Raw genomic sequence first — 22246 nt, 5'->3', positions numbered from 1 at the left:
GTATTTGAAATAATACCCTCTTGATTTAAAAAAAATGTTTATTTCAGTATAGCAAATTAATCTTTACGGAGCTCAAATTTTTCTTCTTGTATACCATTAGCTGTAATAATCAGGATGTAAATACTGTCTCCAGTGTAGATGTCTCTTTCTGCTGCACTTATAAAAACATCCTTCAATAGAGCCAATGCCTTTTCTCTTGGTAAAGGTGCCTCAGTAACATTTTGCATGTTCTTTAAACCAATCTGGTTATCAAGTAAGGGCTGCAGCTGTGCTCCGGCTGACCCTCCTGCTCTATATGTTGACCTTTCACAATGACCAATGGGATCATAGCTATAAACACATCCCTTGCCATCACTATCTATGCCTGCCAGTATGTTAGAGACATAGTAGGGAAAGAATCGTTTGTAGTAAAGCATAGTAGACAACATTTGAGCAACCGCAGGTGTCGTCATAGCCTTATTGTGTTCATGTTCGTACATTTGCATACGCGCTTGCAACAGTCTTGTTAGCGTTAGAGTGTCGCACCAACAACCCGTTGCACCCAAGACAGTGTTATCAGATAGCTTAAATAGTTTCTTTTGTTCCCTGGTATAGATAGAGAAACCGGTGCTGAGTCTAGTGTCTGCACCAATTACAGCGTAGTCATCACCTGCGATTGCCACAATACTTCCACCATTGTCCGCATAGGGTTCAAAATGAACTTTCTTCACTCCAGGCAGAGCATATTCAGGGAAATTGTCGTTTATATTCAACATTTTTAACACAAATTAAATTGATTGCAAAATTTTACAAATTTGAACACGAATGACAAGCAATAATTTGATCACAGAACTTATAACTACATACTTTTGTCTTTTGAGTTTTGACAGATACAGTAACAGAAAACAGAAGTTGTCAATTGTTAATTACAGAATACAGATTCATATTTTTAGGCATAATATTAGTAGACTTCAGAAAAAGGTGAGAAAATTCAGATTTGAGAATTTTATTTCAACCCTCAAATCAGATATATACAGTAATAAGTTATTATGGTGTTCTTACGGTAAGTACGCATTTAACTTTTTATTGTTTTTTTCTTATTTAAATATACGTAATTAAGATTAAATTAATTAATTTTAAATTTTTAAAATCAATATAAACTCTTTAATCTTGAAAGTATAAAATTTAAAAGTTCAAATTACTTATCATAAAAGTTTCATAATTATTTATGAATTATTGTAGGGAAAAGTTCGTGACTATGCGTATCTATAAACAATAATCTTTAAAGCCACGTCAATGCAGAATTGTTAAGACTAAAAAGTCAAGTATCAACTATCATTTACTGCCTTCTACTAGTCTGTGGCTGCAACTAACTATAATTAATATTAGTCTCTAATATAGATATCAATACGGCTCTAATTCGCCTATGTTGTAACATACTCTATAAGTGCTAGTCTATATAATTTGTGATTATTATTCTACTTACTACTATATTGTCACTTTTTGCATGTAGGCTAGACCTACTTGAATCTTCATATCCAGTCTTGTAATTATTTATACTTTGTGAAAATGACTTCAATAGTATCAATAATACCGAAGCTGTACCAAGAATACGCAAATAAAACTTCAAAGAAACTAAAAATCGTAGATGCGTATTTGTTGTACGTTTTTCTGACCGGTGTTATTCAGTTCATTTATTGTTGTCTGGTTGGCACTTTTCCATTCAATTCATTCCTTTCTGGATTTATTTCTTGTGTTAGCTCATTTGTACTTGGCGGTAAGTCCAAATTCGGTTATAATTGTACGGTTGCTTTATTTAAATATTCGTATATTAATATAGGTTATGTTTGTTTCAGTGTGTTTGCGGTTACAAGTCAATCCTGAAAACAAATACGAGTTCTCAGGATTAAGTGCTGAGCGAGGATTTGCAGATTTCATATTTGCACATTTAGTCCTTCACATTGTAGTTATGAATTTCATTGGATAAATATATTTTTTTCACAATAAATATGTGGTGTTAATATATCATTCAATACAGTTAGTCTATAAAAATTTTAATTCAGTGTGGGCATGGTCAAATAATGGTTTCATACTGGGTACCTATTTTCTAAAATAAAATCAGTTGAAAGTTTATTTAATAGTTTTATTGACTAGTATTTAATTTTAATACATCATGTTATTTATACTAAATCTGCAATCCAGTACCTGCTTTCAATAGAAAATGTAACAAGTATTTAAATAAAATTTTGACAATAACAAGATGGTGCAAATGTACAATAGGAAAATAAATCAATGAAATTTAACCACATTTTTTTAGGTTTTAAAATAAAATATCAATTAATATCTATAATAAAAATTTAAATGAAGGAAGTGTTCTTTTTCATTTTATACAATTTGATATAACTATATGGCAAGTCTGCCATCTACAAAAAAATAAAATTATGACAATAGGATAGAGAAAACTATCTATAATGGACAAGTCATACTTTCAAATAAGGTACTCTTACAAAAATACTCTTAAAATTTATCTACATATAATTAGTTAAAATAACAAAGCAGTCAACCATGAAAATGAGCAACACTTAACTGGAAATAGATAGGGATAGTTACTGTATTCTAATTTAAATAAAATACTATATTATCAGCAACAAATAATGTATCTATTGACAATTTCAGTGAAATTATATAATAAAAAAAAGATATATATGAGCATTCTGTGGTATCACAAATTCACTGGTGACTTGAGGTTAGTAATTTGATATTATAAACATCGCTTTAAAATAACAATTTTCATATTAAAATTTTCAATAGCACAGATGGTTACAGGAATAAACCTTTATATCATGTACGCCCATGTTGGTTTAGATTTGTACCACAAAAAAACTATCACAATAATTTTTAAATGTAGAATCAGCCTCTCAATGTTTCACTACACAGTGACCTTGTTTTATAATAGTTTTAAAGAAGCAATAAAACATCTTCGGTTATTGTTTCCTTAAACTGGTGTTAAACCTTAATAAGCCATGGTAATAATTAAATTTGTTATAATGTACAATACATTCCGGCTTCCACTAAATTTAACTCAGATGTGTATTTTACATAAGCCGACAGCCAGGCCGATTATTGTAAACTATGGAAACAAGTCATTTAAGGTCTATCCCATCCAAAACGGGTTTTTTAAGTACTTATTAATTTCACTTATAATTATTAAAAAGGTATGTTCTTAAAAGGATGACTTTGTGCGGTTACATTAATGTCCAACATATATTTACAAGTTAATTAACATCGATTCCGTGTTCTTAGCAATTTGAATTGTCGAAAAGGTTAAGCTTCACTTAATCATTTATATCCTTAAAACGAATGCGTTTGAGATCAATTTACCTCTGTTACGTCATATAAAGTTCGATACACCTGACGTCAGTAACATACAATTTAGAGCCGGTTCGTGATTCAGGACATCATCCCATGTTCTGTTGTATTGGGGCGGAGTCTTTGCAAGTATCGTCTTCTGGCAGCGTTAAGTAATTGCATTTTACGACGTCTCAGCGCCATCTCGCGTTCTGCGGCGCTCTCTGAAAACTCCGCTTCCACTGACTCAGCGCTGCCAATAAATAATGTTAAGTTGTTCTGAGAAACTAGACACTAACGTATTAGGTCTTCTATATTTAATTACTGACATAACTGTATAAAACAATTTGTACAATAAAACAACAATGTCAAAACAAAAATTATAAATACCTGTGAAGGTCAGCAACGGTTTCGGAAGCGGTAGCGGCTGGCTCAGAATTTACTTGCCTTGCGTTCTCTAAACAAAATAAAATGTAATTTTTTAGATACTTTACTATATATACTTCCTAAATAATTATATGACCAGTCACAGTGGGATAGCTGGCGGTGAAAACATATTTGGTAAATATAACACTGTAAATAAATAGGTGTTCAATTACCACAGTTAACTTTTAGTAGCTTGACTGGGTATATAGTCTTTAAACGATGGACACATGTCTAAAATATATAAAATTTTATCATATATCTTCACGTTTATGTATCAAATGACAGGCAGCTTTTTTTAAAGTTTCCAGTTACTGCGGACTTTATATTATATCTTGGGTTACATTATTGAACTTTATAACTAAAGAAATATTAAAGACTGATTCAGTTGTCTTTAAGATTTATGCATATACCATGCTTCTGTTATCTAAGGGCAAGTACTTAAACTAAGCCTTAACACGATTTGTCCTAACTGGTCACAAAATACTTGTCAGATATTTCTATGTTCTACAAGTTTACGCCGCAGCAACCAATATTTTTGCGGCCAGTAAAAGTTTTTAACATTAAATACTATGACGTGTATAACCTGTGGGAGGTGAAGGGGGCGTGGGCAATCTTCCTTCCAGAATGTTCTCGATTGTGAGGTGAGCGGAACGCGTACGGGACACGTCGGCACGTACCGCTGCTGCGCTGTACTGAGGGAACACAGCTGACACCTATTACAAATATAAGTGTAACCATTCATATATGTAAATTTTATAAAAGTCAATTTAACAGGCTATTTTATTTATTTCTACTCTCCAACATTACACTTGTTAAAACGAGGACAATCAAACGCTTATGGAATAAGTAAGAAATAATATAAGTGTGAAAATGTGATCCATGCAAATTATTCGCTTCAAGAGTTCGAGAGCCAAATTCACAAGCAATATTAGTTTAAGTTTTTTTTATAGGTCTCAAACATCACACATGTTAATAAAACAATTTTTTACCGGATTGAAGTTATTTATTTACAATTATTTTAAATAATTTTAAATTTAACCGACGTTTCGCGTGCTTTCCAGCGTGCGTGGTCACAATACATAACTTCAATCCGGTAAAAAATTGTTTTTTTAAATGTGTAAAAGTTATGTCTATAAAAGACAATACTATATCATACATGAGGACAAACAAATAATTATGTAATATGTAAGAAATAGGATATACACGTGTGAAAATGAAATGAAAACTTAAGGCAAAGCGCTGACCAGATCCATGCAACTTCCTCACAATCGAATAGCCCGCGATATCACACAACTCCCGAAGGAACTTTTTGTATAGAAGAAGTCGCATGGGTCCGCACAAGCGTAATTAACAATGCAAGCTTTCTAAAAAGACTCTATGTAGTTGCTGAAAACGTCCGCCGGGTCATTTTTCATCTCAGTTTTATTGTAAACCTGACATAATCTGATAACAGAACCATTAAACTATAAGCAAAAACGTGAGAAATGCGTGTAAAATAGATATTTTTTCTAGTCAAACGTGTACTGCGGTGATAGGGATTTTAGCAAGTATCAATATTTTTATGTATTATCTTGTAAAGATACGCTATATTAATGACGTCATGTCGCTATTCAAGTGATTGTTTTGACAATCACATATAGGTACTTTAATATATCTCAACCCATTATAGTTTCGATGGTAATTGAACCTTCCTAGGATGCAATTGTTTCGAGTTTTTAGAAAGAAACTCTACTGACTAGGCGATGTCCTCTAAAATAACGATAAACTGACACGTTTTGACAACAAGAGATTTACTCTACGAGATATCAAAATTCATTTTTATAGTATTGTTTGATGCATTACCTGTGCAATAATTGCATCCAGTTGCGGTGACAGTGGCGTGTTTGTCTGCGGGGCGGGAGTGGCGGTGGCAGGGGCTGGTACTCTTGTCACCTCCACAGAGAAACTGGGCAGCCACGAAACATATCGGGACCCTGGAAATCACAGGACTGTCAGTAGCACTGTAGCACCTACATTCCTATAGACTAACGAAAGTAATCAATCGCTAAGCATAGACAATCATAAATTTCCAATGCATTATGTACAATTTCAATGTCGAGATAAGCACTTATCTGAATAATTAGATTGCTCCGTTATACCAAAATTCGTTATGGTACATGGATCTAAACGCCTTCTTCGAGTATTATGAATTTATTTTCTAGTAATAACGATATCCTCTACGAACAGAGTTAGTTTTATAAGATATGCTATATGTATAAATTGCCTAATGCCTATACTAAATAGCAAAAGCTTTGCTTTAGCCCGGACTTAAAAGTTATAAATTAGAATTTTTCGTTAATGATGTGTGTAATTTTGTTAAATTTGGATAATATTTGAGTATGACATAAAAAATTACTTTGTATTTAGGATAAAATTTACGGAATATTATGGATCTGGAGGGGATTCACGTGATTTATTTCTACAGGTATTTGGTCTGAAAAGTTTTTTAACTATAAGAGAATTCGATTGAGATATCATTTTTTATGTTGCAAAAACGAAATTTAGGGTATTATTAATTTATACCAGCTTTATCCTGTTTTAAAGATGACTATTATCATTATTGCCCTAACGTGCGTAACAAACATGTTTATTATTCCAACAATTTCCTGCCAGGAAAATTTTCTTGAAGCAACGATTATTATTATTATATATTTGTTTCAAAAAAAACCTATTAACGACTTCTGCGCATCTGATGAATCTGGCTAACTTATTTGCCGGGAACGACCCTTCCTTAGCTCCTATACAATGTAACATGACTAGAACAATGATGGCGGAAATCATCACCGTTCCAGTTCCGTGGCAGACACATAAGCGCGAGGAGAAGCCAGACCGCGCCGAGCACGCAAAAGCACGCCGCACCCACATTCACACAGGACGCCACCATCACATAATATTGCCGGTGTGATATTTTTAATGCATTTTAGTATTATAGAAACTCTGTCAAATTGACAGAAACGCGTAGTCATGACGTAATAATAAATAATTCTTTAAATTTAAATTAAGGATTTATTGTTAATGCATGCAATGTACGCAGTCAAGCATGACCCCGAATAAACAACATTATCGTTTTAACCTTGGCGATGTTGATTGAATGGAATTCTTTGGTTTTTACAGGTAAATTATTCAAAACGTAATAATTAAAAAATGTTTTTGGTGTAAATAAGTTAAGTATTGATTAGATTAAATGTATTTCCGCAGTGAATAATTAAATTTTAATCACTCGTCAGGTGAGGAGAGGTCACGAGACACATTAATCAAAATATTTTTAACGCTTTCGACTAAAATAATTAATTAATTTATATTTTATTTTTTGAACGTTTGTAGCGACCACATAGGTCACGTGTAACACATACTTTTATTTTGTACCACACAATACAGGAACATTTAATTCGCTTTAAATTTTTGTTTATACGTTTTTATAACCTTTGTTTATTTTTCAGCTTGTCGTGACCACAAGTAATTGGCGGAATACTGACGTCATTACTTCAATAATGTATCCGCAGGTCCTGCTTTTGCTAAAAAAAAAAATCTTCTTCCTTATCTTCTTTGCTAGTCTTTCCCTCTTTTGCCGTCTATTGTCTTTGTCACACGTGTTAGAAAAATAAAGTTATATTTCTGGCTCTATAAATACTTATCTAGCTCTTCACGTTAACTATTTGAAGACATTACGTACAAGTACTTACCATCAAAATGGAAAAGATGATTAGCGGCGGGCGGATCGGAGCCAATGTGTGTGAGCGGGTTAAGTGGATTAAGCGGAGACATAGGCGTAAGCGTAGCGGGCGGCGGAGTTGGGCGGGCCGATAGTGATCGTCGGCACGTGGGGCACGATGCGTCTTGTTGCACCCAACGACAAAGGCACGAGCTGTAGAAACATACATACACTTTAGAATGTAGAAACATACGCACTAATACAATAATTATTTGATACTGCGTAATTTCATTTCTTCACAAAAACTATATACTATTAATTTTTTCATATTATATAACAATGTTGCCAACATAATAAAGAAATGTTATTTAACACTACTGCCTTGAAACCCACAGGCTACGACGGTTCTCCTTCCGTACAGAATAAAAATGAGATAGGAAGATTCTAAAGGGCTAAGCTTTTTTGTATGAGGATCGATTTCACACAAGGAAAGTTAATAATATACCATACCCATGTTTACTCCGAGGTTACCTTTATACAGGTCGGAGCCCTTAAAGTAAGATTCAGAGTCAACATTTAGTGCAAACTGTGACTGTGTGTGTGACTCCCATACATTTTTGACATACGGAAGTAATAATTGCCGCTCAAACTTAATTCTAAATGATACTCTTAGTGTGTTTTTAATCGAATTCCTTATCTAGTTTTTGATACCGCGAATGAACTGCTATCTTATAAAGTGTATTAGTAGGTTAAATAACAGTTAAATTTAAATAAACATGAGGAAGCAAGAGGGTTAATGCGATTGGCTGCTTTTCACTCTAGCCTTTCGCCTTTCGCGAGAGATAAAGAACTAAAGTGGCTAGCTAAAGTTGAGCATTAAAAATTAATTAGCGTTTAAAACAATTACATACAAATATTCATAGTTTAAAAACCTAAACTAGGTAATAAACACACGCATCAAATATTGTTTTAAACAATCGTGTTGTTAATTAATTTGAGGACACTCTCAATGCCATAGGGCTCGCGAGTGCGTTGCCGGCCTTTTAAGAATTGGTACGCTGTTTTCTTGAAGGATGAGGATTTATTATCAGAGTCATATTAGAAAGCAAATCGTTAAAGGCTTACTTGTGGAATAGATGAGCGCAGGGCAGCTTACGCGCTTCCTTCATGGGTTCCCAGCAGATGGCGCAGTTATCCTGGTTCTTTTCTACCTCCTCCGGGCTGGCCATAGGGTAGCTGCAGACATCATACGACTTAAATGCTTTTGTTCAAAGCTGTTTGAAGTGAAACTTCTTTAGGCGCATGAGAGTATAATTTTTACGGATGAAACGCAATAATAATAATATTAGGGTCACGAAGATGTGCAGCGTTTTTGTCGAAGAAGACAGACCGATTGAGAGAGTGAGAAGGGCGATTACCTTATACAAATTCTGTTTTAAAATTAAAATTTCGTAAAGAGAATTTATGAAATATTAGTATTTTATATTTAATGGAAAATAATTTATTGAAATCTCAAATCACGAGTTCTAAATTAAAATACCACGTGTTTTTATTATCGAAGAAATTTATAATTTGTATTAATTTTCGACACTTTTAATATTTTAATGATAATTAAATTAATTCAATTCCTAACATATCTTCCTTTTTCTCTCCCTCTAAGTCTCGGAAATTTAAAGTTTTAGATTTGCATAAATATGACCAAGACTTAAAAATTAGTTTGCCAAAGAAGTTTCACTTCTGATATGTGTACTTTGTAGGCACGCACCTTTTTTTAAGGGACATAATATTGCCGTCCTTTCACTAACAATTAATTTCCTTGTAATATTTGTTGCTGGTTTACCTTTACGTGTTTTTTAATTTTGTTTTATTTTCTACGATCCAATTTCCTGGCGTCAAGCGTGCATTATTTAAATTAATTTTTCGCGATAACACTTTTTGCTTCATGACTTTCCAAAAAAGGCATCTAAGTCAAAGTTGTACAATTAATTATAGATAAGAATGTTATTATAATGTCGTGAATATTATTGTATGCAAGAAAGGCAATAGGCAAGTTTCATCGTGTACCATAATACTGTTAGAAAGCACATGCCACGAACAATTACATTTAGTTTTTATGTACTGTCACTCCAAGACATTATCGACCCACTGAAAATCAGTGTTGCTGGTAAAACAACAACAACATAAATCTGAGTTGAGCTTAGTTTTTTATTAAAGTAAGATTGTGTTTATTTTATCATTTATTTCATATAAAAATATTTTATTTATATCATCACGCCATTTCCAGAAGGGATTGGCAGGGATCACGGATTTCCACTAGCTACGGTCCTCACAACCACAACCCTCAAATCACCACTTTCACTTCATCTACTTTTATGACATTCACCAAGCATGCTCGTCGGTTATGGATACTTCCATGGACTTGATCTAGGTATAGGGGCCGTTCAAGTATGGGGGGGGGTTGTCTTTGATTTTCTTAGTTGGTGATTACGTCAACACGTTGTCTATGCTTGAAAACGAAATGCATTTTCATAAATTCCTACAAAAAAATAATAGGTATGTTTATGCACTATTATTTTTTAGAGATTTGCTTACTTTTACTGACAAGAGGAAGGGGGATAAATTGGAGTAAATCTGCTTACTTAATACTTGAACGGCTACTATGTACGACCAGGCCTACCCAACCCGACTTCACCATCCACGGTTGCCTTGTATATCCTACTTGTTTACCGTTTGTCATTTATCCGTTCTACATGGCCAAACCGCCTAAGCATTCCCCATTGAATCCTTTTCATTACGTCCTCTTTTGCTCACGTATCTCTCTATTACTTATCCTGTCACGCAATATTACACCACGCATACTTCTTAATTCCCTCATTTCCACGGCATTTATTCTTCTCTCATTCTTTCTCTGCCATACCATTCAAAATAATACAAAATACACTAAATGTAACGTCCCTCGAATAAAGCTGAAACGTCTTAAAGCGTCGAAATTACTCGACTTTGGTTGGTTTACCTTGTTGTCCATATAATGTGATATTTCCTTCTATATAAGGACAACTCTATATAACGCCAGAAAAGCGCTGAGTATAAGTTTACACTGTAGTCGAGGACAACGATATACAAACTCGCCGACCTTTGACGTTAACCGAATACATATAACCATTTGCATACATTTTAATTAATATTTAAAATACACGGTATAAATGATAAGTTGTGAGGGGCGTGACCTTAAAGGAATGTTCTATTGAAATTTGTTCCGTTTTTGTATGTAATCGCTCCAAACCGAATAACAATTCATTTTATGTACGAATTTACTTTGAAACACGTGCCGTCTGACCGTATTTTAACTAGTTTGTAACTTTTTGAAGTTATACTTCTTTTGGCGCTTTAGGGAAAAATGATTAGAGTAAATTTTAACGATGCGCGCGCACACCGTCACAACAAACCGACACCCTGAAGTCAGCTATAGTCAACATTTTAGTTTTTTCTATTGTTAGTGTCGTTTTTTCTACAAACGAAGAATAAAATTTTTGAAAAGATTTTTATCTTGTTACGCCAAAGATTCTAACGCGTGTACAAAGTACACACACGTTTATTTATTTATTAGTCATTAATGGTTCATGCCATTAAATTATAAGAATACAAACTCATGTTTGTAATGTAATTTAGTGGTAAAATCGATTGTCCTCAATTGTATAAAAATAGACTTTTAATCACATCATTACCAACGAATCATTAACCTTAATAATAAACTTCCCATTTATATCTCGCGCGATAAAATGCGCAAGAATTCTAGAACTTCAATTAACCGTGCAGAAATTAGGTTTCAGTACTCGTTATACTAAAATTACATAAAAATAGATTAAATAGTACTATTTTGATTGAATTCACGTAAGCGAATCGTGGCTCGATGCGCTTGTTGGCTCTTCACAAAATGTTTAGTATAGTAGAATATCTAATATTTAAAATTCTCGTGTCACAGTTTTCGTTGCCATACTCCTCCGAAACGGCTCGACCGATTTTGATGAAATTTTTTGTGCTTATCCGGTATCTATGAGAATCGGCCAACATCTATTTTTCATCCCCCTAAATGTTAGGGGTAGTCCACCTCTAAATTTTTTTATATTTATTAGACAACATTTTTAATTTCTATTTTTTATGATGTAACAACATACCAAAATACATACAATCCTCAATTTTCACCCTTCTACGATCAACGCCTATTTTTATTATAATGAAAAGTTATTATTATTGAACTAAAACAATGTTTCCTAGAAATAATATACATGGCAAAACGACGTTTGCCGGTCATCTATTAATTATTATATATGAATTTTGAAACACTTGAAATAATTTTATACTATTATTATTCTTTGACAAATGAAGTTCGGATATGCAAGTACAAAGCTAAACTTATGATAAACAATTGCCGTTCGAATCAATTTTAATTATGGCTCTTTGGATAATAAGATTGCCTAACAACTAATTCAATTAATTCGCGAATTACGTATTTAACAATGTATAATTTTTCATTTATTAACACTTTACTAAACCATAAATATAATTCTAGCAATTTAAAATTTAATTACACATTTACTCGAGCTAAGGTCGTAATGTTCTTATAAGATGTTTATCCTTAATATTTAAATAACTTTAACGGTATTATCAGGTGATGTGGATAAAAGTAATTATGATAAAGAAAAATATTTGCTTGTGTGAGCGGATCGTAGCATATTTAGGACTAACGGTTATACTCATACGACCTCAATACATACATGAAAAATTACGAAAATTGTTGGTATCATAATTCTTGTTTTAAGTAAGTTCATAATAATTTAAAGTTCTAGCCAATTGTCACTAAAAATGTTATATTAACTTTTTTGCAGTATACCTAACGTATTAATTAAATACACCCGTAAAATCGCATTAAACCGAATAAGTACGTTCCCGACTTTGCGAATTAGTGCTTACTTGCGGCTCATATGGTGCGCCAGCGCAGCATAAAGGCGATGTCTCTTAAGGCGGGCCAGAAGTGCGTGTAACAGGTGCCGCAGCTGCATTAACAGCACCATCGAGGCCATAGAGACTACCGCGTTGCTGTGAACCACCATGTGGGCCACGTGACCCGTCTCAGCTACTAGCCCGACCGCCTGCAATGTGCACACACACACTCATAAAATACTTATGTACTGAAGTACATCTTCAAAATAATCATAAGAAATGTCTGTTCAGAGAGCCGAAGACGAAACGATAGCGTGTTTTGTTTGACTGTGATTGGTCAATAGCATCTCTAGTGCAACACGCATAGATATGCGACATGTTATGCGTTGGAAGAATCACAACTAAACGCACAGTTTCGTGTAGCGTTCAACATTCATCCTAGACTGATACATTATGAAACCTAACAAAATGCTAAAAACTAATTCATTGTGTTCGGCGTTATTCATATCTAATCAGGTGATTAGAAGATATCCAAACCAACAAGTAAGACATTCATTTGATTAATAACAACCGGAAAAGTATAAAAATATTTAATTCCCAGAAACCTTTTATCTGTGGCGTAACCTAGTAATTAAAAAAATGTTTACACAACACACAATGTTATATTTGTCGTACCTACATATTGATAACGCGGAACTCGTTATCAAAATTAAGTTTGTTGATTTATGTGTCAAAACAATGTCAAATGTTGATTCGAAAAGGTTATTTTTGGTGAGTTTTTGAGCACACAATATTTACAATACTTAGTCAGATTTCTGAATCGATCCTTGATCATTCATGATCTTTTAAAACAAGTAGGTTCAGCCTTATACATACATACGCTTGATTTTTGGGAATTAGACTGCTGCTGTTTTTCTGATATCTTACGGTATGATCAAGTTTTAATTCCGTAGTATTAGGATATATAATAGGAAAGTCTATTCGTGCATGACTAACACTGTCTTCTTCTTTTAGTAAGCTCAACAAAAAGTTTCTGGAATAAATTTAAAAAAAAAATATTTAGACTTTAGAGTATGTTGTAATACGTACGTCGAAGACAAGATGCGTGTAGTAGGCAGCGGAGCCGGCGGCATCAACACCGCGTGCTCGCAGTACGAATCGTGCTACTACGTGCACGCAAGGCACCATAGCTATCAGACACTGCAAACCAGGGGACAGACTATTATTGTTTTGCGGCTTTGGGATGGAGATTATTCATAGATTATTTTTAAAGTCAAAACAGAGCTTGAATAAGTACGAGTGTGCCTGTCAATCCGTTATAATTATTCGTAGATTAGAAAAAAAATCATGCGGTAAATGGCCATAGTACAGATTTGTTACAGAAGCTACAGCCTATGTTTGCATTGCTTAGCTTCGATATTTATTATAGAGAAATGTCAAAAATTACCTACCTGTTCTTATACGATAGGTGTTTGCAGAAAAACTGATCAGAGACAGAGAATAAAATGATAGAATAAGAAGCAATGATTGACAACACCCAAGTTGAAGTTGATCAACTCGTGAAATATTGTAAATACAAATCTCTCACTAACGAACAATTATGTTATATTGCTACGTTTTCAGTGTCGAAACTAAGTTACATAAATAAAATACTTACTAGTAATGTAATTTTAAGTTAAAGTATCAAAAATAAATATTACCTCAGCGGCCATGAAGGCGAATGTGTCTCGGCCTGCAGGCAGCCCCCATCGTGCTGCCACAGCCATCAGCGCAGCTCCGGCAATCAGCTCGCCAGCGAGCAGAGCTATTAGCCTCCCGTGCGCCCATGTTGACGACGTCGGCGAAGACGATAACTAAACAAATAGCCCAGCTGCTATAAGTGACTATTTTCCAGATTTTGTAACAAAATAAAAAGAAATTTATTTCCCTGGTACACAGAGTGACGTAATTAACAATTCTATACCAATCAATATGTCTCCTTGAATTATTTATTATAAGTTAATATAGGATATTCGTACTCGTCTCAGTAGTCTTTATTTTGGCTAAAATCTAGGCCAGGGCGAAAATATAATTCAGAACAACAAGGTCAACGACCAACAAACATTACTTGGTCGGCAAATAGCCTAATTAGTTAAGTATAATAATTAATCATATACTACTGTTGTTACCTAAAAAAAATACATCTATAGAAGTATGTTTTTTATATGTAAAGGTGTGTTTTCAAGTCAATATCTATGAAAAATAAAATGGCGCTATAACCTCTTTAGGCCAGGGGCTCAGATTTCTGAATCTGTTTCATGATCATTTTTCAATCTAACAGGCAAGTAGGTGTGCCTGACGCCGTCGACTTTTTGGGTCTAAAGTGCCCTGTAAACGATCAAATTTGCTTGACAAATTTGTTTGTCAAACTTCACGTTTTCATGAAACAATAGCTTAAACGATCAAACCAAATATCAAACAAATTTGTTAACTTTCTAGTAGATTCGGGTTTCTCCTTTCGTGACGTGACGTCGCCGTGCCGAGCGCTTACAATGAGTAATTCAGATGACGCATTTTTGGCATTGACTCTAGCACTGTGTGAAGACAAAAAAAAGAAGACGATGGAGTCGAGAATGGTTGAAATTAAGAGATTTTTTTTATTGCTGTGCTTCTCTAGTTCTTGTCCATATAATCTTTTGATTTTATTTTTCATAACATCGGCATATCACTATAAACAGAACGTGAACGGGTGCTACTTGTGGTGACTGGTCGTACTTGAATTCGTGTATGCGGTGATGTCAGTATTTCGACTATGTGCTTGCGTGTCCCACGAGAATGTAAATGCGTGCTCCTATTTCACCATGTCTCTCGCTGATAGAGGACAAGTCTTTGTTTTTAATTTATGTTATTATTATTAATTACTTAAGATGTCATGTGGAACATGGTGTAATGGTTGCAGCTCCTTACAAACGTTGTGTAAAAAAAAATGGCGATTAAAAAGAGTGGCGGAGAGTTTTTTTTCCTTTTTTTGACGATTATAATTTATAAGTGTACAATGTGTTGCCTATATGATTAAATGATTTTTGAATTTGAATTCAATTTCTATAGAAATGGTAAAACCCCAATATTATTAATATTCAATGATTCCTAAACCGATGAAATACAATGAGTAACATTCTGTAACCCAAAAGAGCAATGTGCAATGTGATCACTAACCAACATTCACTAGGACTGGAAAACCAGTCAAACTAGTCTACGTGACCTAAGTTTTATATCCACCTGCCTTTGCCTACGTTTAAATTATTTTCCTATAGACAATGCTATTTTTTCTGCATACCGGTCACACCACTTTGATTCACTTACATCAGGCGATAATAATTAAGGAAAACCGCTTACGTATGGTGTGAGGGACAGCCATTGCGTGTGTATCATGATTCATATACTACTATTTATTACTTTACTTTTGGGTTTATTTCTAACGTTTAGCTACAAAAAAATCACTATTCTTCTCTCTCGCTGGGTTGCAGATAATTCTGAGTTCTGTAAAACTACTTGTGTTTTCGTAAATATCACAGAAAACCTGTTAGCTATATAAATAAAGCAGGTTATTTGTATAATAATTAAAACTTAATAGGAAGTGATGTTCAATAATTAAAACACAAATATTTTAAAGTTTAGGCAAACATTAACAAGGGACATATACCATAGAATTCACTACTATTAAATAGACGTAAAAAATATGTATTGTAAAAGTTTATTCGACTAAATATTTAACCTTTATTTGAATCTAAAATGAGATTTAAATATCCGTATTGTCTTGAGTTAGCTTTTAATATTTAATATATTAAATTTTAAACATTTTTAATAAATCTAAATACATAAAAATGTTATGTTGGTTTGTGTACGCTTCAAAAACTCAAAAAGTTCGGCACCGATCGAGCTGAAATTTGAGCAAGATCCGCATCAAGGATTGTTTTTATCATTTTTTTTTGTTTCTTTATTTTTTTTGTCCACAAGTATTGCAAAATTAAACTTATATGAATTGTTTTCTTTGTTTTGTTTCTCATTTCTCAACCATTCAATCACAATGTGCGAAGCGTGGCAGGGAACAGTACTATAGAAACATATTCTTAAAAATCTTGCTACAAGCGCGCATGTGCCATAGTTGCTCATTTGGCTCGTTAAGTTGTTTACGAATAAACGTCGAACATTTGCCCGAAGTGGGATGGTCGAGTCGGAGTAGGGAATAGAATATAAAACAAGTTGTGGCACATGCGCACGGCCATTATTCGTTTCACTTTAATATGATACAATTAATGTATAATCAAAGTAAAGTGAAAGAAGTAAATAATAGTGAATCAAGTCTTTAATAGATTGTTTAATTTCCTACCCTTGATCTGGTTCTTACACTTGGAAACAACAACTCCATTCTTACGACATATTTTTTCTTGTTGTTCAACAATTATTTTTTTCATATTTACGATTATTAATATCATAAAATTGTAAAATATGTCAAATGGTATTAGTATAAAATGTAGAACATCAAAACACCGATATGAGGACGTTCAACACTTCGTCCGCATATTTTTGTATTATTTGTGATTATTTTTATCTTATAATAAATGTCTTATCACCGGTATAAATATATAATTAAGAGATAAGACGATTATTATTACGTCTGGACGTTAACCTACAAGTAGTCAATAAACGTGATATTATAATTACTGCATAAATTATTTTCTTATCATCTTTGTTATTCGATGTGTCTATTATGTACTCTAAAAAAATATGATTATTTTATTTAAACAGGAAGCCAAGGAGACTGTCCGCCTTTGACTTTTGCCCTTAATTTTCTTTCATCCCTTTCTGGTCTGAAATAAAAGACTTAAATAATGCGTTTCTAGGTACTTACATATTCGAATCTGTCCTTAGCAAGCTGAGTAAGTATGGTTAGCGCGCCAAGAAGCGTAAACCAGGCGCACCAGAGGAGAAGCTCGTCCAGGTAGTGGACATTGAGCACCCCAAACACGAAGATGAACTTGTAGAACACATAGTTCCACAGCTTGTCCTTAGCGCGCTGCGCTTCACCTACGCGCAAACGCCCGAAGACTGCGCGCACCACCGCCCATCCACCCACCGCCAACAGACACCAAGACATGTTGATCAGCGTCTGCGCAACATAAACACACCTCTTTATTTCGCATCCTCACACGTCTACTAAAAGGGATGTTACGTTTAGGGGTTGATATATCTACGGAAGTAACATTCATAACACACAGAAAGAAGAGTTCGATGTGTATTTTTTTTTGTTTGTCTTGAAAAATAGCACAATTTGATTTCAATCCTCTTTTATATAAATATTATATTGTTCCGTCACCAATAACAATTGCAAAGCGGAAATATATAAAATTTTTAAAATGCATATTTTATTTAATATTTGTATTTCTTAATCTAGTTTATTGTCGTTTATTTTTATTGTATTATTTCTCTCTTTTATCAGTGTAATGTTTCCCTATAAATATTGTTTGAACTTGTCATTGATGCACATGCATGTATTGTGTTTTCTGTATGTCGTGTATCTGTAAGTGACTATATGTTTCATTAGTGTGCCCTTTTAATATAAGTAAATAAATAATTTATACAATATACTATAAGACTGGTTTTGAGTCACTTGTTTATCAATTAAAGCTTTTTGTATAAATTAGATTTAATTAACAACCAATCGTGGAAAAAAACAGGTATATTTAAATTCTAATTAAATTGTTCAATTTTCAATGATTCATACGTTATAACTAATATATTATAACAAAATTATATTATATATTTTAATAACTTTATAAAGAACAATATTTCTATATTGATTAATACGTGATGATGCGTCAGTAAGTATATCGCTATGTCAATTAACATTTATATGTATAGATCGGAAACTACGTTGAACGTCAGCGACAATTACCAATCCCTTAGTATAAACTTATCGATATCTTAGTCATATTGATTTTGTATGTTTGTTACGGTACGATACGGCGCTAGCCGACGTAATACGTTTTGCTTAATATATTATGTATTCGTAAGCGATCGTCATGTATGTTCATGCGCAATGTCTTTAAAAATCTCCAAGCACGGAGCGTCGTTTTGTTTAATGCTGATTACTTTCAAACAAAAACATAACGACCACAGTACATGAGTGTTAAACTACTAGACAACAGACTACCTAACATTCCAAAATTTCCATTGCAGTGGATTTCTTTAAATAGATACAGTCATAACGTGAAAATCATAAAAAAAACACATCTCAGATAATAAGATAATTTCGTTTTATCGAGATAATACAAGACGTTGTCAAGGTCGTCGTTATTATTGTGACTACATTGCTTAAGAAAATAGCTTGCTCTATGGGTTGTATGGCGCATCGACTGGCAGCTGTCCAGATGACGTGAAAACAATTGTGTTTATGATCAAGCAATGACAATTAATAATAACAATCACGTCCAACTGTATTTGAAATCATTGCACTGCGTCTGAAGGAAAACATGGAAATTGATGTCATTAATTTCCAATAATTAAATCACTGTGTAGTTGGCATCACGCAAGTACCTTTGTTAGGTTTATTAAGTACCATGACGCGTTACCGACCTAATAATCTCGTTATTATGACTGCACACCCACTTAGTTATCGACGAGTCAAAACAAATAATACAAGTAGGACTCGGTATAATATTCAAAAAAGTTCCATCGCTCTAGCAGAGGAAAAGTACCATGGAAAATTTCGTACACATTTAAAGAAGTTGATAGAATCTTGTTATTTTAGAATTGGGGCGAGATCTTGTCTTTTTACTTGAACATTAAATTGTTGTTCATATATTTGTTACGTTACTTTTTGTAGACATAAATATATATTTATCAATGCGAAATTTTATATACGAATGGTTTTTGCAACACATGGTTTTTATTAAAAGTATTTAATAATATAGATAGACGCATAATGCATAGTTGAGAAGTTTAAATTAGTATTTAAATGTGAAGGTTATCAACTAAGTCCGACTAGATGAAGTCCGTGATTGTAAATGTACTTGTAATTAACAAAAAAGGTATCCAAATAAATGTCGCTTTATATAATGTTATAAAAGATAATAAGATAAGATAGGAAATAAAAAAATGCTGCTAAATATGTTTTGTTGTAAACTATATATTTATTATCGGGATATACGATATCTTTATATCGGCCACTACTAATATCAAGGTTAAGAAACATAATCGGTTCCTTGCCAACTACGTGGTAGTTCCATCGCATTTGCTACTGTGCTCTACCTATACTATTAAATAATATATAAACACTGTTTTTACAAACGTAATCATTTATTTCTTTCTAACAAGAGAGATTTTGTTTACGCTGTGCTGATTGTGTCTCATTTGTAAATCTTATCAAAAAATACCTATGTATTTAAGCACATAATATGTAATATCGATTGCAATGTGAAAATGTATTGCGAAAGGAAAGACTACCATGAACGATATATATCGCTTCTTTATGTGACGTGCAAATAATCGCAATAGATGAGGGACTAGGACTGAGAATAAATACAAACAATTATATGATGTTATAACCATAATATCAGTTTATATAGGAGTACGAAATAAATAAATTATAATATGTATAACGTATTAACGATTGCCTACAAGAAAATTTCATCGTTCTGTCCAATTGAGGCAAAAAAGAAAGTACGAAAATTTGAGATTAAAGCTAGCAAATAATTCAAACAAAATTAATTTACATAAACAGCGGTAGGCAAGATAAATTGAAACTTTGATACACACAAATATAAAATTTGATGAAAAAACCAGTTAAACATGCTAATTCTACACCCCAAACCGGGGCAGCCTTCTTGAGCGCCGCAACAATCAAGTCGGCAGTAAAGACCACACGTGAAGGTCACCTGATGCCTTATCTAACACCGGGGGCAGTACCGCAAACCGAGGTTACTTCCGGAGTATAAGTGACTTACTTATAACTTCAGTAGAATACATCTTTAAAAGATCTGGCCAATTAGGCCAAAGTAAAAGTTTATAATAATACTAAGTAAATAAAAGTTAAAAGATGATTATAAGTCATGCTTTAGAGAAAGTGCGTAGCAAGCGCATCTCGAGGATAAAACCATTGCACAATACTCGCCACTTTCCCTTACATCACAGTACTTTTGTTAATACGCTTTCAAATTGCGTAAGCTGCAATTTATTTGAACTAGCGTAACTTTGATAAATCAATTTCGAGTTAACGACGTTTGCGAGATCCTAATAGGCGTCGCATCGATATATGTATTAAGACAAATAAAGATTTTACTTGATTATTACATACTGTAGACGCTTCGCAATGAAAGTAAAATATTTACGGATGTTATCTTACAAATACTTTCACTCATGGCGACTAACTATTTTTTTTTATATAACATAGCATACTTTCGGACTTTTTATGGCTTATGATATTGTTGAAAATATTAACTACAAACAAATTTTTTGTTACCCAAAACTATTTAGTATACAAATTATTTAAATTTCAAGTTCACAGTGTTGAGAATGAGCACACCTACTGTACAATTTCCGAAAAACATTTTAACCTTGCAAACCAGTTGCAAGTATTCACCTTAATAAACTCAAAAATTTATTTAATAGTGCAAAAAAATCTAGTGGTAAATAATTTAAAACTGATCTACAAAATGGTGAATGGAGTGCCAGTCTGCCTTTAAAACATTGTGGCTTTTGAGGGATTATTTATATACAATATAAAATTGACTTGTTTTGCAATTGTTAGTTATTTTTATTGATTTACAATTAAAATATTTAACATATTTCTTTTTAATAAATAATATATAATTATAGTAATAATAAATAATTAATGTAATGAGCTTACTAAAAAAATATACACATCACTTAATATCTTACATAAATTATTAAATATGATTCAAAGTAACACCTGTTTATACAATATAAGGATGGCGTCATCCATCCTACTTTAAAAAATAAGGTACATTCCCAAATTATATTCACTTACATAAAACAATAAATTAATAATATAAGTACAGAATAATTTGTATTCAGAATACAATAATTATAATTGGCAGCTCTAACACAGCAAATTCATATTATTGCCAATGTTTATTTTTGACACAATGTTTGTAAACAACCTCTATCCAATAATCATTTGAAACATTACTCACCCACATACACAGGGGCTCTTGAATCATAAAGGTCATCACTTCCATCATTTGTTCAGTGAGATTTCTGGCACCATCCATATCATGTACATCTTGCTGCTTTTGGAGGGTGGCATTTGTTCTCCAATTAGGATCACTAGTTACATTAACGGCGTAATAAGCTGCAATAGAAAGCAGTAAAACACTTCCCGCCGAATAAACCTTCAGGTTCGGCAAGGGCAACCTGTCCATGAGTGTCACAGGCATCTTGAAAGTTTCACACAAATAAATTATAACGAAAACTTAACACTTGTCGAATACTTTGTCCATTAGTAATAAAGACTGTTTATTTGTGTTATTTTATCAATTAATAACGAATAAGAAAATAAAAATACATAATCGAAAGAACAGCGATCACTCGCAAATAATGTACATACAACAGTATAAAGACAAACTTAGTAATGAATAACGATAATCGAATATCAATCGCGAGTAGTAGTCCTTGGTTGATGATTAATTTAATAGTACAATTTCCAAACTACGAAAACAAAATCACAATTTCTACTTGTGAATTTTTAACGATTTGTCAGTTTACAACTGACTTTAACGACTAACAATATGACACTGGCGTAAACCCAATCACAGTCCACAGATTGTATTTTTACATTAGAATTTTTGTCCCTAAAATGTT

The 22246-nt window shown here is 33.0% G+C and overlaps 3 protein-coding genes across 3 annotated transcripts; 1 reads left to right on the top strand and 2 right to left on the bottom strand.

Moving 5' to 3' along the window:
* Positions 1 to 23: 23 nt before the first annotated feature.
* On the bottom strand, positions 24 to 846 carry LOC125049442 (proteasome subunit beta type-1). Its single transcript, XM_047648749.1, has one exon. The coding sequence runs from the start codon at positions 753 to 755 to the stop codon at positions 57 to 59; it is 699 nt and encodes a 232-aa protein (XP_047504705.1). The 5' UTR covers positions 756 to 846; the 3' UTR covers positions 24 to 56.
* Positions 847 to 1461: 615 nt separating this feature from the next.
* Positions 1462 to 2112, top strand: LOC125049450 (dolichyl-diphosphooligosaccharide--protein glycosyltransferase subunit DAD1). The gene is made up of 2 exons (XM_047648761.1): positions 1462 to 1756; positions 1836 to 2112. Exons 1-2 carry the CDS (start codon positions 1549 to 1551, stop codon positions 1964 to 1966), a joined length of 339 nt encoding a protein of 112 aa, XP_047504717.1. The 5' UTR covers positions 1462 to 1548; the 3' UTR covers positions 1967 to 2112.
* LOC125049437 (E3 ubiquitin-protein ligase AMFR-like) lies at positions 2105 to 22182 on the bottom strand. Its single transcript, XM_047648738.1, has 11 exons — positions 21580 to 22182; positions 17277 to 17534; positions 14086 to 14238; positions 13475 to 13585; positions 12416 to 12594; positions 8570 to 8680; positions 7476 to 7657; positions 5596 to 5726; positions 4337 to 4466; positions 3718 to 3784; positions 2105 to 3580 (listed from the first exon to the last, which is right to left on the bottom strand). The coding sequence occupies exons 1-11, from the start codon at positions 21820 to 21822 to the stop codon at positions 3430 to 3432; spliced, it is 1716 nt and encodes a 571-aa protein (XP_047504694.1). The 5' UTR covers positions 21823 to 22182; the 3' UTR covers positions 2105 to 3429.
* Between the last annotated feature and the right edge of the window lie 64 nt (positions 22183 to 22246).

Source organism: Pieris napi, chromosome 1 (assembly GCF_905475465.1).
Source record: "Pieris napi chromosome 1, ilPieNapi1.2, whole genome shotgun sequence".
Taxonomy (NCBI): Eukaryota; Metazoa; Arthropoda; class Insecta; order Lepidoptera; family Pieridae; genus Pieris; species Pieris napi.
This window is presented reverse-complemented; position numbering and strand designations above follow the sequence as displayed.

Coding starts and splice junctions, on each gene's coding strand:
- LOC125049442 (XM_047648749.1), bottom strand. CDS start 755: ATGTTGAATATAAACGACAATTTCCCTGAATATGCTCTGCCTGGAGTG.
- LOC125049450 (XM_047648761.1), top strand. CDS start 1,549: ATGACTTCAATAGTATCAATAATACCGAAGCTGTACCAAGAATACGCA. Junction 1,757..1,835: donor TAGCTCATTTGTACTTGGCG/GTAAGTCCAAAT, acceptor TGTTTGTTTCAG/TGTGTTTGCGGTTACAAGTC.
- LOC125049437 (XM_047648738.1), bottom strand. CDS start 21,822: ATGCCTGTGACACTCATGGACAGGTTGCCCTTGCCGAACCTGAAGGTT. Junction 7,658..8,569: donor TGCGCTCATCTATTCCACAA/GTAAGCCTTTAA, acceptor ATGTTTCTACAG/CTCGTGCCTTTGTCGTTGGG. Junction 3,785..4,336: donor GCCCCCTTCACCTCCCACAG/GTTATACACGTC, acceptor TATTTTGTTTAG/AGAACGCAAGGCAAGTAAAT.